This window comes from Phycodurus eques, chromosome 10 (assembly GCF_024500275.1).
Source record: "Phycodurus eques isolate BA_2022a chromosome 10, UOR_Pequ_1.1, whole genome shotgun sequence".
Taxonomy (NCBI): domain Eukaryota; kingdom Metazoa; phylum Chordata; class Actinopteri; order Syngnathiformes; family Syngnathidae; genus Phycodurus; species Phycodurus eques.
In genome coordinates, this window is record NC_084534.1 from 12168435 (window position 1) to 12186309 (window position 17875).

General features: G+C 43.0%; 1 protein-coding gene across 10 annotated transcripts in view; it reads right to left on the reverse strand.

Moving 5' to 3' along the window:
• dlgap4b (discs, large (Drosophila) homolog-associated protein 4b) overlaps window positions 1-17875 on the reverse strand; it is a 138118-nt gene that overhangs the window by 21818 nt on the left and 98425 nt on the right. For all 10 annotated transcript variants that reach the window (XM_061688264.1, XM_061688273.1, XM_061688269.1 and 7 more), the window contains 4 exons: window positions 6593-7829; window positions 6234-6448; window positions 2827-2977; window positions 542-794 (listed from right to left, as the gene is read on the reverse strand). In XM_061688264.1, the coding sequence (XP_061544248.1) occupies window positions 542-794; window positions 2827-2977; window positions 6234-6448; window positions 6593-7777 (1804 nt within the window). In that variant the 5' untranslated portion in view covers window positions 7778-7829. The remainder of the gene's footprint in view (window positions 1-541; window positions 795-2826; window positions 2978-6233; window positions 6449-6592; window positions 7830-17875) is intronic.

The following is a 17875-nucleotide window of genomic DNA, read 5'->3' on the forward strand; positions in this document are numbered from 1 at the left end:
CTGTAGGAGCTACAATTGGAGTTCTGGACAAGAGCCACAAGAGGGAGCGCTCTCCAATTGCACAAATTAAGCTACTGTATCTTCTGTATTGTATGTCAGATCATTATTTGACACAGTGATGTTCAACCTTTATTGGACCAAGGCACATATTTTATATCTAAAAAATCCCACAGCACACCTACAGCTACAAAAAATGGATACAACTGTCAATTATGTACTTTCTGCCATCTAATAGAAAAGTATTTATTTGCTCTGTCTGTCACTCTACATCGCTGGCATGGATAGATGAGCAAAGATCACTTATTTTTTGTAGGGCCGTCTAGTATGGGCAAAAGAGGCTGCATTGGAACTAAAACGCTGGTGTGTGCTTGTGCGTACATTTTACTGGACCAGTGTCGCACTCGCTAATGGTTATCTCAAACGATGTCATCAGTTAAAATAATATTCAAAAATCTTCGCTTGTCTCCTCTTTCTTCATTTTGAAAACATGTATTCCCTTTGAACACATGTATAGTCTGTGTTTCCCCAGTCAGTGACTCACCGGTGCTGCTGCCGTAGGTGCGAACAGAGGTGTCAGTTGGCGGGAGCGAGCCTGAGTCGACGGAAGCCACGTCGTCATCTTGAGAGCAGCCCGCCTGGATGGCTCTCAGATAGCTGTGGCTGCGGGAGCGGAAGCAAGTGGGCATGGGCAAGTCCGGAGGATCTGGGTTGTCCTGAGAATGGGAACGGGAATCACAAAATGTGGAGTCGGAGCTACGGTCCTCATAATGATGACTCATGTCCAGGTCCCGGAGCTGCACAGACGCAGATGGAAGAGATCGCTGTAAACATTTCGTTTATATCAACCATGACAACTGTTCTATAAAGCATTGAAGCACCAGATGTGACTAGGAGCTGCCACACAATCACAGGTCAAAAGTGAAATTGTTTTTAATTTTATCCATCCATCCATACATACATTTTCTAAACCCTTGTCGTCATTAATTATATGAGTGTAATAGACTCTATTTGGATTTCGTGTGAGAGGACAGGTCGGTAACCAATTGCAGGGCATTTTCATTTTATATTTTCCCATCATATTCTCTTTTGTGGAACTTCCAGTCCAATACAATCCATTCCAGTGACTGACTTCCATGTCAGTATTTTTCTTCCCGTTGGAAATAAATTAAAGTGAGCACATCTGCCTCACAGTCCAGAGTACCCAGGTTCAAATCCGGCCTCGCCTGTGTGGAGTTTGCTTGTTCTCCCCGTGTTTGCGTGGGTTTTCTGCAGGTACTCTGGTTTCCTCCCACATCCCAAAAACATGCATGTTAGGTTAACTGAAAACTCTAAATTGTCCGTAGGTGTGAATGTGAGTGCGAATGGTTGTTTGCTTATATGGGTGGTGACCAGTTCAGGGTGTACCCTGCCTCTCTCCCAATGTCAGCTGGGATAGGCTCCAGCATGCCCGCGACACTAGTGAGGATAAGCGGTACGGGAAATGAATGAATAATTTATTCCACGCTCTAACTGTGGCCGTCATCTTTATTAACAGCACAGTCAATGTTTTAAGTAACATTTTAAAAGTACTGTAAGCATAATGAGAAGTTAACTACTGTAGAGTATAATGAAACGAACTCAAAGTAAAAATATTCACCGTTTGGAGATAAATACAGGAGGTTCTTGGTTTACGATGGTCCCGAATTATATGCGGTTTTGAGGTTACATCAATCAATAAGAATATGATGTCAAGCATCACAAGAAGGCATGCTCAGTTAGTATTCAGTACTACTAGCAAGTGAACCAAACTGAAGCAATTTAATGACACCTGGGGAAACCGGTGCAGGTGCTTTGAGTTTAGGAGATGATTGGTGTGTGACACTAGGTTTAAAACATTTGTGGCCTGAAAAATTTGGGCTGAGTTCTTCACAGTATTAATCCATCCATCCATTTTCTGAGCCGTTTCTCCTCACTAGGGTCGCGGGCGTGCCGGAGCCTATCCCAGCTATCATCGGGCAGGAGGCGGGGTACACCCTGAACTGGTTGCCAGCCAATCGCAGGGCACATACAAACAAACAACCATTCCACTCACATTCACACCTACGAGCAATTTAGAGTCTCCAATTAATGCATGTTTTTTGGGATGTGGGAGGAAACCGGAGTGCCCGGAGAAAAGCCACGCAGGCACAGGGGAGAACATGCAAACTCCACACAGGCGGGGCCGGGGATTGAACCCCGGTCCTCAGAACTGTGAGGCTGACGCGCTAACCAGTCGGCCACCGTGCCTTCACAGTATTCAAAATTTTTGAATTCCTGATTTCCTGGTTTTTATGAGCTGGAAGCCCAAATTATGTTAAAATAAACACTTGAAATAAATACTTGAAATTGTTTAAATTGTGGGCCCTGAATCTATAGTCTATGAAAGATAAACTTTTTGAATGGAATTATGGAAATAAAATGAACTTTTCCATGATATAAATTTTTTTGGGAAAGGGTCTATATAATATATAATTGCTTGATGGATTGGTTTTAGCGTGTTTAATAAAGTTGAAGAATGTCCAAGTGGCCCTCGCATCCTTCCATTTGTCTGTATGCGACCCTCGAAGGAAAAAGTTTGGACACCCTTGGCTTAGAGGACCTTTACAAATCATTTGATTAAGAGTGGGAAAGTCTGCTTGGAGATAACTTCATGAAATATTCATCTGTTCCTTTTTATTAAGTGAGAAAAAGTATCTGCTAAGCAAAGCAGAGAAAAATAAATTGCCCCAGGAATGCAATTTTAGGACTCACTTGGCTTACTAACAGCACATTAAATGCAACAGCCGACTATCATTTTGAAGCACTGACCTGTCCCATGCAGCTACGTCTGCCCAAAGTGCTGCAGGCATAACTGAAGTCATCATCATCCCAGTGTGGCACAGGTGAGCCTGTACTCCCAACGCAGTCAAGGTTGTCTAGGCTTCGGTTATTGGCGAGCTCTCTGAGAGATGGAAGACAGCTGCAGAACAAAACGAATGCACTTGTGTCAAGTAGGAATAGGAAGACAAACCAATATCAGGATGACATATTTCAAAGCAAAGTTATTATGTGATGACGGGGAGACAGCAAAAGAGGAAATACAAGATCAGCAATGTGGGAATTGGAAGAAAAACAAAAGAGGACAAGTTTATTGTGGCATCCCTTTTATTTCCTCCTTATGAGGCCTCCTTTTTTAAATTTCATTGTATCCCTTTCAAAAAAAGCATATTGCAATCTTATTTGCAGGGAAACTGTCATTTCCAATTTGCTTCATGCAGTAAGTATACTAACATCAATGCACTTGTGGTACACATGCAAGTATATTATTTTAACATATTGTACTGTAAACCTATAGAAATGTAATACAATAAGTATAAACCAAAAGGGTTAGGAGTATACAACAACAATCAATTTTGAAATGGTTGGTTTTAGGACCAGATTTGAGGGAGGAAAGTTCTGTGGTTATGCTTAACGTATCTTGACATGTGTTAGTATAGCCCAAGAATCCTGCAGTAAAAAAATGCAGTTTTGTGTTCACCTTAAAACAAACAGTACACTTGAATACACTTTTTTTGGGAAAGGGATCTCATCTCATTTCTAGCAGCGTCAGAACATGCAAAGCTGGTGATGTCAGGCCATCATGGTGTTAAGCAAGCGAAGGAAGACCACACAGTCATTTTCAGTGGCACACAGTGATCGCAACATGGCAGGAAGATGCCATGTCATGATATGTGGACAACTTATTCCCCAGAGTCAAACTATACACTTAAGTAGTTTTCACCTAAAAGTGTTGGGCGAATGGTATTTACAAGCTTGGTGGTGGGCAGCTGTGATTGGCAGCGGGGCATGGTTTTGCCACCGAAAGGAAGTTATTGCTGGCTTGTCTGAATGGGGCAGCGCAAAGCAACAGCGCAACCCCGAGATGCGTCGTATATGGGCCTATCACTGACCTGCTCATTGACCTGCCCAGTTGGTTGAGGGAGGACACACTGTGGATGGGTGACCACAGGGCATCCAGATCCCCTTGCAATAAGGAGTAATCCAGGGTTCTGCTGCTCACGCCAGCAGGCCACAAGAGAGCCACGGGTTAGTCATTTGTGCATGTTCACATTTATGGTATTAAGATACCTAACTCTAATCAACGTTATCTTCTGCCACATTCTGGAAAGTAGACCATTATGTCTGATTTTGAGACTGCAACTTCCCAAATAGTAAACAATATGCAAAGTTAATAATATGCTTATCATTTTATCGGCAGCACGGTGACCGACTGGTTAGCACATCTGCCTCACAGTTCGGCGGACCCGGGTTCAAATCAGACCTCGCCTGTGTGGAGTTTGGATGTTCTCCCTGTGACTGCGTGGGTTTTCTCCGGCTACTCCGGTTTCCTCCCATATCCCAAAAAACATGCATGGTAGGTTAATTGAAAACTCTAAATTGTCCGTAAGTGTGAATGTGAATGGTTGTTTGTTTCTATGTGCCCTGCGATTGGCTGGCGACCAGTTCAGGGTGTACCACGCCTCTCGCCCGAAGATAGCTGGGATAGGCTCCAGCACGCCCGCGACCCGAGTGAGGAGAAGCGGTACAGAAAATGGAAGGATAGTTTTATCTATCTATCTATCTATCTATCTATCTATCTATCTATCTATCTATCTATCTATCTATCTATCTATCTATCTATCTATCTATCTCTGTCTATATATCTATCTCTGTCTATATATCTATCTATCTATCTATCTATCTATCTATCTATCTATCTATCTATCTATCTATCTATCTATCTATCTATCTGTCACACTTTCACACTTATATGTGATTTTTATTGTGATTTGAGATGTGAATTATTAATTATTATTAGGAATTATAATACTGTACATGCTTTTATACTATATTACTGTACCCAGAGGTTTCCCCACCATTATTAATATAAAAACACCATTGCTGTATTTCCGTTCTACGCCACTGAAAATTACAAGCACAATTATGTACTGTTAAATCAATACCTCTTTTGACAGTGCAATTAAAAAGGGAGCCTTACAGTGCTACTTTTGTAAAGATTTTTTTTTTTTTCAGTAGCTCAATATATTGTGTCAATGTACCAAATGTTGTGGCCTTTAGGGTTAATTTTCTGATCATTTGAAGGGTGTTGCATGAATATTAAATAAAGTCAATATTAATATATGCCCTGCGATTGGCTTTTGACCAGTCCGCCTCTTGCCCAGATGCAGCTGGGATAGGCTCCTGCTCATACATGACATGACCCTAATGAGGAGAAATACTATAAAAATGGATGAAGGAATGAATTATTAAAATAATTATCATTAAATTAGCTTTTTTTTAAAATGAAAATATTGCATTATTCTTGTTTGAACCACTATTAGGCAAAAAAGATACGGTCACTATTTAATCGCCACAGTCGATGTAGCTGGAGGCAAAATTAGTTTCTACTTCAGAGGGTTTGAACTTGTCCTCCGGAAAATGTTTTGAATTCTGCGCAGACATTACAAGACATGGCAGCACTGTCTTGCTTCAATTTTCACAATAGTGTCATTGCTGCAAAGAATGTGCACTCTTCAGACATTTTATGTGACGTTCACTCAGTGTTGGTCTGCTGGGCCTTCATCACACATAGTGCAGCATGTCAGCTTTAGAAAGCCTCTTATTTATGGACAAGTGAGGCTTATCTGCTTTCAATGACTGAATATGAATAAATATAATAACAGGTAAAACTTTCATGTGGAGCGGCATGTCTGACACATTTTGTGGTGTGTGTGCGTGTGCATTGTGAGTGTCTTGTATTTCTCACAATAATAGTATAGAAAGAGTATGCATTACAAATACATTAATTTATGCAAAGAAAATGGAAGCATCTTTAGCCCCTTTCAAATGTAAAGATGTTATTCTATCAATTCCCTGCACCTTGGTGCATTAATTAGACAAATCAGACTACAATCTAAATGTAAATGGCCTGCTGTCAATGTACTCCAAAGAACTTATTAATTGGATGTTTGTTTTTAAAATGAGACTCTAACAGGCACTTTCCACATCAAATCGTAATGAAGTGGGCCATAATTTTCCCTTCGTCCCAAATGTCCTTGTAACTTCAAATTTACAACAAAGCGCTAATGAAATGGCCACTCCTACTTTACTTCATGTTTACTGGTTAAAATATGTATATCCAATATAAATTTATTTATATAAAGTACTACACTTGCTGTCTCAGTTGGTGGCCTTACTTGCGTGGGGGTAGCTGGTCACTCAGAGAATGCTGTGTGGCCCTGAGGTAGCTCTGGCGGCGAGCGGCGGTCTTTGGCGAAGGTTTGGGGCTCCCCTCCGAGTCTTCGCTGTCCTCTATGTCTGCCATGGCCTTCACGTAGCTTCCGCTACGCATCCGCCGACATGGAATTTCATTGGCACGCCCGCTGCGGCCTAATGAGCTGCTCCAATCCCCCTACAGGCAGCAATAAATGGGTAACTTTAGTCTCAGAATTGACACCACACCGTCATAACACTCCTGTTTGACGACAGTGAATGCACCTCATCCAAAAAAGGTCATAGTTAGTAATCGTGGTTTCCATATTTAGGCTTCACTTACCCTTGGCCCAACCTGTAAGTAGTTGCAGGTAAGTTCCTGTTGACATGACCTGGACTTGAGCAAGGACCTATCAAGAGTGGCCGAGCCCTTCTGGATCACTTGCCTTGGCTGGCCCATAGTCAGTGCAGACCAGGACCCTCCTTTCATGTAGTCATGATCATTCATGAGCACATTCCCTGGTCCATTTCCTCCTCCACTAGTCGGTGCAGCAAGTGTCTGATACCTCATGTCATTGTTGGTTTTAGATGAGCTGATAGTGTTGTAGCCGCTATGAATGTATCTGCTCTGGCCCTCCTGGCTCTCATGGCCAGTGGGGCGTCCTAGAGTCATCATTGCCATTGTGTTGTGGAAGCTGCTTATGTCACTGCTGTCCAAATCATCGGAACTCCAGTAACCTGACATGTTGGAGCGTGGTCGTCGCTTGGCGGTTGCTTCCGATTTAGTTCCGCGATCTTTACTTTTGGCTCTGCGGTTATGCTTTCCTCCGTCGTCAGTCGACGAGCCTCCGCCGCTACCTGTGGACCGTCCGTTGATATTTCCTTTCATGTGGTGGCTCTCCAATGACTGGGACTTTGCAAAGAGCTTCTGCACTGAGTGCAGCATGTAACGAATGCGACCAGGACTGTCTGTACGCTGTTTCCCTGCAGCTACTGCAGATGTTCTATGGAACTGTAAGGTGCTGAAGCCATCCTGACCGCCAGGTAGTTGTTTATCAAACTCCATAAGACTTTGAGGTGTCTTGTTCTTTGTCATGTGATGTGATATAGTAGCTGAGCCGCTTGTAATCATCGATGTTCGTCCACTAAGCTCAGCCATGCCCATACCTGATCCCATGCCCATAGACATGGAAGCTCCCAATGTCCCAGTTCTTATTCCACCAATGCTTTCCACAGGTGGGGAGAAGTCCGATGGATCGTAGGAGTTGTAGTGAATCCTGGGGAAGGTGCTGCTGTTTGACAGCTGGTTGTTGAGGGGCAGCAGGCATTCAGGAGGAAGGGAGCCTGGGTTGGCTGATGGATAAAGATGGGGGTCCATTGTGCCATAGTGGTCCATTGTCGGGCTCAGCAGATAAGGACTGCGTGGCATGGTGCTGGTCTTCTGAGGGAAGAGGGCCTCTAGGTGGCCGGAGGAAGGGTCAAAAGAGTCAGGCAGGTGTCTGGTATGGCTGGTCCCCAGCCCTTTCATGATGGCGAGGAGGCCCAACCCCCTAGTAGACCCCCAGACCTAGAAGTTGTTCCTAGACCATAAACAAACAAACAAAAAAAGAATGAAACATACAAAGACAGTTGCCTATTCTGCTCAGCCATAGATACACCTACTCACGAGGCAAACAATTTATAGCACTGTGAAGCAAATATGGCATGACGGATATGCCAGCAATCCACTGCCCTCTATAAATGAACATCTGTGCTGAGAACGAATGAAACAAAAATATGCGAAAAAATGATGATCTTCAGTTAGTGGGTCAAATCAAACGCAGTTGAGATTATAAAACTTTTGTAGCACTGGTTAACAATTCCTCTTGATATCATAGGATCAGCATGCATGAAATTGAACTGGTTTTCTATGCTATGCAATATTAATAATGTTGTCGGAAGAGCAATGTACTCTGCAAAAAGAAAGTTCAACAAACATGTATTTATTGAATAATTTAAACCAGTTGGACTTCTTGCTTGATTTCTTTTATTAGGCTTTACTGCTTAGAAAACCCTGAAGAATAGAGTGCCCATACAGTGTGTCAGGCACAAAAAAATATTTTGAATTACGTAGCAAGCTGGTCAGCTATTGTGTGTGGCTATGATAAATTGAGCTGAGAGCATCTAGGAGGGGTCCGAGAACCAAAAATGGAGAACATCATCAGACAAGTTGTTCTACACTGTATTGGGTAAAAAGTACAACTAATGTAAAAGAAAATGATCATTTTCACAAGATCCTATTGCAGTACAGTACTCCAATTAATAGTTACGCTTCACCCAGCCTCTTGTCCAAAGTCAGTTGGGATAGGCTCAAAATCAGTCATGAGAACAAGTGCTATAGAAAATGCATTTTGTCCATTTTGAACTGGTTGGTATTACTTACTACTGAATGAGGTACAATATCTTCACTGTGACTCAGTTCAGGAAATAAAAACAGTATAACCTAATTACTGTGGTATATTCTCTCCGACACGTGCTCTGTTAAGACAGATTGGATCATATGATGCTGGGGTAGAGCCTATCTGCCTGACCGACAACATTCTCAGCAAGCAGAACTTTTCAAATTTACAAGGTAAAGCAACTCATATCCTTAATTGCCATGCTCACCTTTACCGAAGCCAAAACCTGGAGGATAATAGATCATTGCATGCTGCTAGACTGTCAATAAGTCATGAGATGCAAAGAATGCTCATTTACAAGATGTCGCTTTATTCATTATGTAATATGATTAGACTTTTTAAAGAAGCTTCTGGTGAAGTCAAATGCAGCAGGTGTCGCAAGAACTCCATCTTGACTAAAGTGTGCAATGGCTTTTCTATACATGAATATCAAATAGCTGTTCACTCTCCACCTGAAAAAAACCTTGTAAATTATATGCCTGGTTGTCAAGCCCCCATTATTAGCATGCTGCAGGCACAGACTCATTTAGTGTCATTAACACGGCTTCTCTTAGTGCCATCTCTGCTGATAGGGTCAAATCCTTTTAATCCTTTTCCACCACATTAGCTGCCTCAGATCTCATAGTGGCACGCCACTCAGATAAGCCCCCTTCAATGTGTCATCAAGTATGGCTCCCAAGGACAGCGGGTGGTGCACGATCAAGGGAGGCATGGATAGAAACCGTACACTACCACTCAAGGGAGTGACAGCTTTGTCAAACATAAATACATATATTTTACATTGGTATAAAATTGGAAGGCACATAATGGAAAAAATATCAATATTTCTGGATCGGGCTTTCAACATTTTAAACTGCAATAAAAGTTGTTCATTGTTGACAGCCCAAATTGACTACTATTGTCACTCATTTTCCTCAATATTGAAGCCTGAGAAAACAGGAGCATGACAAGCAGTGTATAAAATAATGTATGAACTTTTCTCTTTCATGTAGCTGAATGAGGTAATCATCTCTCAGTATGACACAGGACAGTTTTTACACCGCTGCAAACCAAAATCAAAACTATACAAATATTCTCAATAAAAACTCATTTAGAATTTACTAGAATGCTTATCCCCATTAGGGACACGAGTGAGCTGGAGCCGTTCATAGCTGACTTTGGGCGAGGGTACACCCTGGACTAGTCGCCAGCCAATCCGAGGGCACATACAGACAAACAACAATTTACACTCACATTCACAACAATGGAGAGTTTAGAGTGTTCAATGAACCTAACATGCATGTTTTTGGAATGTGGGAGGAAGCTGGAGTACCCAGGATTCAAACGTCCAACCTCAGAACTGTGAGGTTGATTAAAAACCACTCATCTAGTTTGCGGCCACCAATAGAAATCTTTCATTTTATTAATGAGTCAGTTAGTGTAAATACGATGTAACTTCTAAGTCTCCAAAGTGGTATAATTTGGAGTTCACCAAAAAAATCTGGAAAAATATGCACCAAAGTTAAAACAAAACCTGTCAATTATTTTTGTTTTATGTTTAGTTTGACAGTAAACTTCAAATGGGAGTGGCAAAAAACAGCTTGAAGCCTCTTTTTTGAATACTTGTTCTTCTTCATCCATCCATCCATCCATTTTCTTCCGCTTATCCGAGGTCGGGTCGCGGGGGCAGTAGCTTTAGCAGGTAAGCACAGACTTCTCTCTCCCCAACCTCTTGCACCAGCTCTTCCGGGGGGATCCCGAGGCGTTCCCAGGCCAGCCGGGAGACATAGTCTCTCCAGCGTGTCCTGGACCTCGTGATCATAGGTGAGGGTAGGAACATACATCGACCAGTAAATTGAGAGGTTCACCTTTCGGCTTAACTCCTTCTTCATCACAACGGACCGATACAAAGTCCGCATCACTGCAGATGATTGCAGGGCAATGACAGTGAGACCTGGAAGGGCTTGATTGGGAGGAACGGCCCCCCCGATCAGAACCCAAGTGGTGTTCTGCTATTGGACTTCTGTAATCATCACAGATTGTCCATAACGAACACCATGTTCAAGCATAAGGTAGTCCACACGTGCACTTGGCACCAGGACACTCGAGGTCGCAGTTTGATGATCAACTTTGTTGTCGTGTCACCGGACTTGCGGCCACACGTCTTGGACACTCGGGTGAAGAGAGGGGCGGAGCTGTCAACTGATCACCACCTAGTGGTGAATTGGCTCCGATGGTGGGGGAAGACGTTTGCGACTTGGCAGGCGCAAACGTAATGTGAGGGTCTGCTGGGAACGTCGAGCAGAATCCCCTGTCAGAAGAACTTTCAATTCCCACCTCAGCCAGAACTTCACCCACCTTCCTAGGTAGGCGGGGGACCATGCTCAACGCCTCCATTGCTGAGGCTGCCGACCACAGCTGTGGCTGTTCTTCTTCTAATCTGCAAAACTGCTCCTTGTTGTGAAGTGAGTTGAGTCACTGCCACCAAACAACGACTTGTATCTTGAAAAACTCGGAAGTCGAGTCATTCTTATCTCAAGGCACCCCTGTATAGAAAAGTGCCCATACTATACCCGTGTTAGCATGCCTATTTATAACAGTTAATGTTGAATAAGTGGGTATTAGAGAGTTTGAGGTACCAAGAAAGCGAGAGAGACAGAGAGAAACCCCTCCACAAACGCTGTTAATCGCTGGCCGAACCATACTGGGGCTTGGAGCCTCCGGGACACAACGGCCCGTCACGGATACGATGATAGTCCATAAGGAAACTTAACAAGATTTGAATACGGAGAAACAAATGATCAAAATCCCATGCGCACTATGTTTCGGTCAAATCGGTCTGCCGGGAGTATAGTGTAAACATAGCCTAAACTGTGCGAACTCAAAACCAGGCAGCGACAATTCATGCAGGTAATCATGATGTGCATAATACAAATTGCATCCAAAAGAGACATTCAGCCGTCAGAAAGGGAATCATCATGGTCAAGCGTCTGCACTCAGTAGTTGGACTACAAATGCTCAGTGCTTAGTAAATGCAACAATGCGAGTGTTCATGGTGTGTGTGTAATTTTACACCCTGCACAGAGCGTCTGGTGGCAGCCGCGTGCACTGGGAAGCTGCAATCTGTTCCTTCAGGGAAGGTGAGGGGCATTTTGGCAGAGTGTCCAATTCATGACCTCAGCCACACTAGGCAAGTTCTCACCACTAATCAGAGGAAGGACATGCCACTGAATAAAAAGTCACATTATGTTTCTTTCTGATGTTTTCTGGCATGTGTCGACATGATATAACAGAGACAAACTGAAGTGTATTTTCTTTTTATAAGGACGAGCTTGTTTCCAGTTAATTAACTGACAGTCAGCATTAGGGATGATAAAGATGAGGAGTATCACACACGTTGTCACAGATTATCTTTCTCCTAGTAAAATATCACCTCTGGAGCCATCATAAATATGTAGATAAACGTTTTCTGGCTGGAGTTGTGCAAGCTTCATGCTAATTTGTCCACAATAATGCATTTGTGCTGCATAAAAACCCGTTGAACCCTTAATACCACAAAGGTACATAAAAATGTAATAATTCTATGTGGTGGCCAAGGTCTGGGGTGGCTGTGGTCAGAAAGCTGGCCAACCCGCCGGTGGGTGCGGCCACTCTGCGGATGCGCCCAACATAGTGTTTTTGTTCGGGGAGAATTTTTGATGAGCACCCACCGTCAGGCTAAAGTATTTAATATTGGTGTGTTACATATTTTGTTTTGCTGAACGCATTAAACCACCAATAAAACGCAAGGTGAGGGAGACAGTATTCGGCCTCCACACTCTGGCAGGCAACCTCCTTCATTGTGGCAGTGGCGGTCACTATGCTAGAGAATTAGGGCCCCTCCAAAAATATTTAAAATCCAGTATATGCACAAACCTACTTCTGCAGGCGGAACAGGGCGGAGCACTTCCTGAATGGCAAAGGGGACTGTGACAAAGCAACCGTAAGAAGTTTAAAGGTCTCCAACGGCTTTTGTTTAACACAAGATGTCACCAGAGAGCTATTAAAGATAAAAAATAGCCGGTTTGAGCTTTCCAGGTTGTGAGACTTTGTAAAGCGCTTTGGGCACTGTGATGGTGTAGATAAAGCGCGATATAAGTGCAGTTCATTTGCCCAAAAAATATTACAGGATTACAGCAATATGACATCATTTCTGCTAAATGTGGCTACTCCCCAAAATACAAAGATATTAGGTCTCATTTTGACATACTTTTTCTTAACACCGATTATTACTTTACTATAAATCAGGGCTTTGGAACCATCTTGTAGCTTCTTAGATAATTATAGAAAGAGCACAAAAATTATAAATAGGGGAATTATGAAAATTAAACATCAGATAGGCAGGGGTTCTCTGATAGTGTCAATCAAAACTGAACATTCTTTGTAAAGGCAGAATTTTTTGATATAGCTCTTGTGTTTGATCTCAATGGGATGTAGGACATGCATACAATAATATTGTGGCCAGTCAATGGATACTGTAGCGGCATCACCACATGGTTTAACCCAGAAATCTTTGGTGTTGTCCGGTATATTTGTAATGCAGATTTTTTTTGCACATCATTTCTGCACCAGCAAGTCAGTGGGCGAGACTGTGTGAAGGATATCATCCTCTCATCTGATCACTGGTGCACAGCTCAGTCAGTCAGAAACAAGTCCATCTGCTGCACTGGCCTGGAACACATGGGGCAACTCCAGCACGTCTGTGTGTGGGCTCACAATTATGGGTCTCAAACTTAGTGTTGAGGAGGAAGCGATGGTGAGAAGCTGCGGCTTCAGCTTGACGCCATTGATAATGAAAGCAATCCAGAGGGAAGGAGGCGGCTTGAAGAACAAAAAAGGAAGATGAGAGATGAGTAGGAGGAACAAAGAAGGAGGTTACACAGTCAGGACAGTTCATGTCTTAAAATAGTCAAACTAACCAGAGTTTCAGCTGAGAAATCCTTTGATGATACAGACGTTTCTGCTGCTTGCTTCCGGCTTGCTTGCATGTTTCTTGCTGATAAGCTTGATCTTTGTTTTCTTTTTCTTTTCGCTTCTAAAATACACCAGACACAGTGACTCCTGGATACTTTTTAAACCTGTGCGACTGTACTTATTTTTTTTGCAGATACAGTCGGATATTCCCTCACTGTTACGTGAGCATGAACAAGATCGCCAACAAGATGCCTCCCTTTTCCATTGAGGACTATCACAAACTCTTTAAGAAGATGGCAATATTAGAGATGAAAATGCACCGCCTCGAAGTGTTTGTGGAAGTAAATGGACAGATAGTGAATGAAAGCACCTTACCGATGTCCCAAAACAGTGGACAGGAGCAGACTCTGATGACTGATGCCCTCTGCGATAACGGCAATAAATCCGGCAATGACTGCGCTAGCAACCCTGCCTGGAATTTGCTGGGAGCAAAACCTAAAGATATGGGTCAGCTGACAACATAGAGCACATATCGTCAACAAAGGAATAAAACCGGCTGGCCCGCACTGAATGTTTCTTTAAACGCAAGGAATGAAGGGCATTGGACTGCATGTGGCTGTGGTGAAACGAAGAAAAAGAGCAAACCTGTCCAAAACATCGATGTCTGAGTTACAGATTTGCGCCACTACAAGACCCTCAACCCCCGGAAGAATGCTCATCTCCCAGCACCAATGAAAGGTATGATGCTAAATCATCCAAGGAAAAAAGGCAGCCACTTACTGAGCCACAAACATTGATAATCGGTGACGGCGCTCGAATCAGTGTTCTTTGAATTACAGATTCTCTCAAAGGTTCAGGCAACCTCTGTGTCTATTAGTAAAATAGACTGTACATAAATGATAGTACCAGCTCTAGGTTTATGGAGACCACAGCTGTGTCACAACTGTGACTGCTGAGACAGTTGATGAACTCTTGGATAAGTTCACCCGGAAAATCTCAAATGTCATGGATGCTGTCGCTCCTATTAAAACTAAGAGAACCTTGAGGCGGCTTAAAGCACCGTGGAAGAGCACAATGATGGTAAAGGCCTCCAAATCAAAGTATAGGAAAGCAGAACGTAAGTGGAGAAAGACTAAACTCCAAATTGTCTATGACCTCTACAGACCAAGTCTTTGTCATTTTAACCAAGAGTTAGTCGGGCGAGACAGCAACACCTTTCTGAAATCTCTCACTTAGAGATAGGGTGAGAAGCTCGGTCATCTGGGAGTGGCTCAGATTAGAGCCGCTGCTACATATGTGTTCACTGTGATGGGTAAAATGCAGAGAAGAAATTTCGTGTGCATGCATGCATGTTCATGACAATAAATGTGATTCTTCTTCTTCTTCTTCTTCTTCTGCTCTTCCGCATTGATAGGATGCCTCCATCTGATTAGGATGCCTCCTGGGCGCCTCCCTGGTGAGGTGTTCCGGGCAGGTCCCCCCAGGAGGAGATCTCGGGGATGGCCAAGGACATGCTTGAGAGACGATGTCTCCCAGCTGGCCTGGGAACGCCTCTGGATCCCCCCGGAAGAGCTGGATGAAGTGGGTGGGGAGAGGGAAGTCTGGCCTTCCCTGCTAAAGCTACTGCCCCCACGACCCGACCTCGGATAAGCGGAAGAAAATGGATGGATGGATGGTGTCTCCAGGTGACTGCAGTTCAATTGAGGTGTTGTGTCACTGTCTAAAACAGATAAATAACTGGATGAGCCAAAACCTTCTTCAATTAAACCACAACAGTAAAGTAAAAAGTAATGCTGTTAGTAAATATCTGGAGTCTCTTTAATGACCACAGACCAAGTCTGAAACCTTGGTGTGTTGATAGACTCCGGCCTGACCTTCAACAGTCATATCAAATCAACCACTAAAACAGCCTTTTACCAGCTGAAGAACATATCCAGTGTGAAGGCTTGCATGTGACAAGCGGACCAGGAGAAGCTCATCCATGCTTTTATCCCAAGTAGGCTTGACTATTGTAATGGTCTTCTGACTGTGCTCCATCAAACAGCTGCAGTTCATTAAGAATGCTGCAACTCTGGTTCTGACCAGAACAAAGAGATCACAACATACAGTATTACTCCAATTCTAAAGTCTCTACACTGGCTCCCAGTCAACTTTAGAATAGACTTTAAGGTTTTGCTACTGATCTACAAATCACAAAATGGTTTAGGTCCTGAATATATTAAAGTAATGCTAATGGAATACAGTATAAGCCCAGTAGGACTCTGAGATCTGCCGACTCAGATCGGCTAACGAAGCACAGAGTCCAAGGCAAACATAGTGAAGCAGCTTTTAGCTGCTATGCTGCAGGCAAATAGAATCATTGCCAATAGAATTGAAGTTAGACCCATGTGTCAATGTCTTTAAATCCAGGTTAAAAACTCTTCTTTTGTCTCAAGCTCCTGAGAACATTTCCTATTTTAAATGATCTTTTTGCACTGCACGCTTTTAATTTTATTTGTTCTCTTTGTTTTTAAATCTTTTAAAACTGCTTTTAATTTGTTTCTTTCTTTTTAAAATCCTTCTGATCATGTAAAGTACATTAAGTTACCTTGGGCATGAAATGCGCTATATCAATAATTCTGCATTGCTTTGCAGGAAATACAACATATATATGCTTTGTAAAATCCTAACATTCTTAACTATCATACAAAGTATATATATATATATATATATATATATATATATATATAGACTTTAGAATTGGAGTAATACTGTATGTTGTGATCTCTCTCTCTCTCTCTCTCTCTCTCTCTCTCTCTCTCTCTCTCTCTCTCTCTCTCTCTCTCTCTCTCTCTCTCTCTCTCTCTCTATATATATATATATATATATATATGTGTGTGTGAGTGTGTGTGTGTGTGTGTGTGCGTGTTTCACTGATGGTGTAGTGGTACACTCGCCTGACTTCGGTGCGGGCAGTGTGGGTTCAGTTCTCACTCAGTGATGTGAGTGCAAATGGTTGTCCGTATCTATATGTGACTGACTGACGCCCAGATCAGGGTGTAGGCTGTCTTTTGCCAGAAGTCGGCTGGGATATGCTCCAGTGCCCCGCGACCCTAACCAGGATAAGATGTGTTGAAAATTAATGGCTATGCGTACTGCATATAGAGTGGGTACGGAGGGCTGCAGTGATGGTTGACTTTCTAGAACTTTCTCCCATCTTCCGACTGCATCTCTGGAGCTCAGCCACAGTGATCTTTGGATTCTTCTTTACCTCTCTCACTAAGGCTCTTCTCCCCCGATTGCTCAGTTTGAACGGCCAGCTCTAGGACGGTTCTGAATACTTTCCTTACCCAATGTGTATATGTGTGTGGATATATATATATGGCGGAACGGTGGCCAGTCAGCCTCACAGTTCTGAGGACCAATCCCTGGCCCCGCCTGTGTGGAGTTTGCATGTTCTCCCCGTGCCTGCGTGGGTTTTCGCCGGGGACTCCGGCTTCCTCCCACATCCCAAAAACATGCATTAATTGGAGACTCTAAATTGCCCGTAGGCCTGACTGTGAGTGCGAATGGTTGTTTGTTTCTATGTGCCCTGCGATTGGCTGGCAACCAGTTCAGGGTGTACCCGATGACAGCTGGGATAGGCTCCAGCACGCCCGCGACCCTAGTGAGGAGAAGCGGCTCAGAAAATGGATGGATATATATATATATATATATATATATATATATATATATATATATATATATATAGTTATGTATAGACAGACAGATATGTACATATACAGTACATGACTATCCCTAAGGAGGATAAGCAGTAAAGAAAATGGATGGATGGGTATATATACACAGTATACGGTAGTCATATTTCAGATAATTCTTTAGTTTCCAAATTTCTGAGACCAGGTTGACCATTTTTGGTTCCTTATGTGTTGGTGTGATGATCGGGGCGTCCCAACAATTTAGTCCACACAGTCATATGTGACATATATTAAATAAATGATGTGAGAGTGAACGAGTTTAACCTTGTCCTAATTACACCTTATCTGTTCCATCAGTGCTGTGCTCTGGCCTATTTTCATAGCTATAAATTTATCATCCTCCCCCTCTGTTGTGAGCGATAGCCCGCACTTATTTTAGCCCTTCTCTGAAGACCGCCAGGCAGAAAGGAAGTCATTGAAAGACTGGTGGCACAGTGCCACTGCCTCTGCTGGCAGCTGAGCTCCGTTTCCATGACCCCAAAGACTTCCGCTGTGCAAGTGAGCATTCTAAAAGTGTTG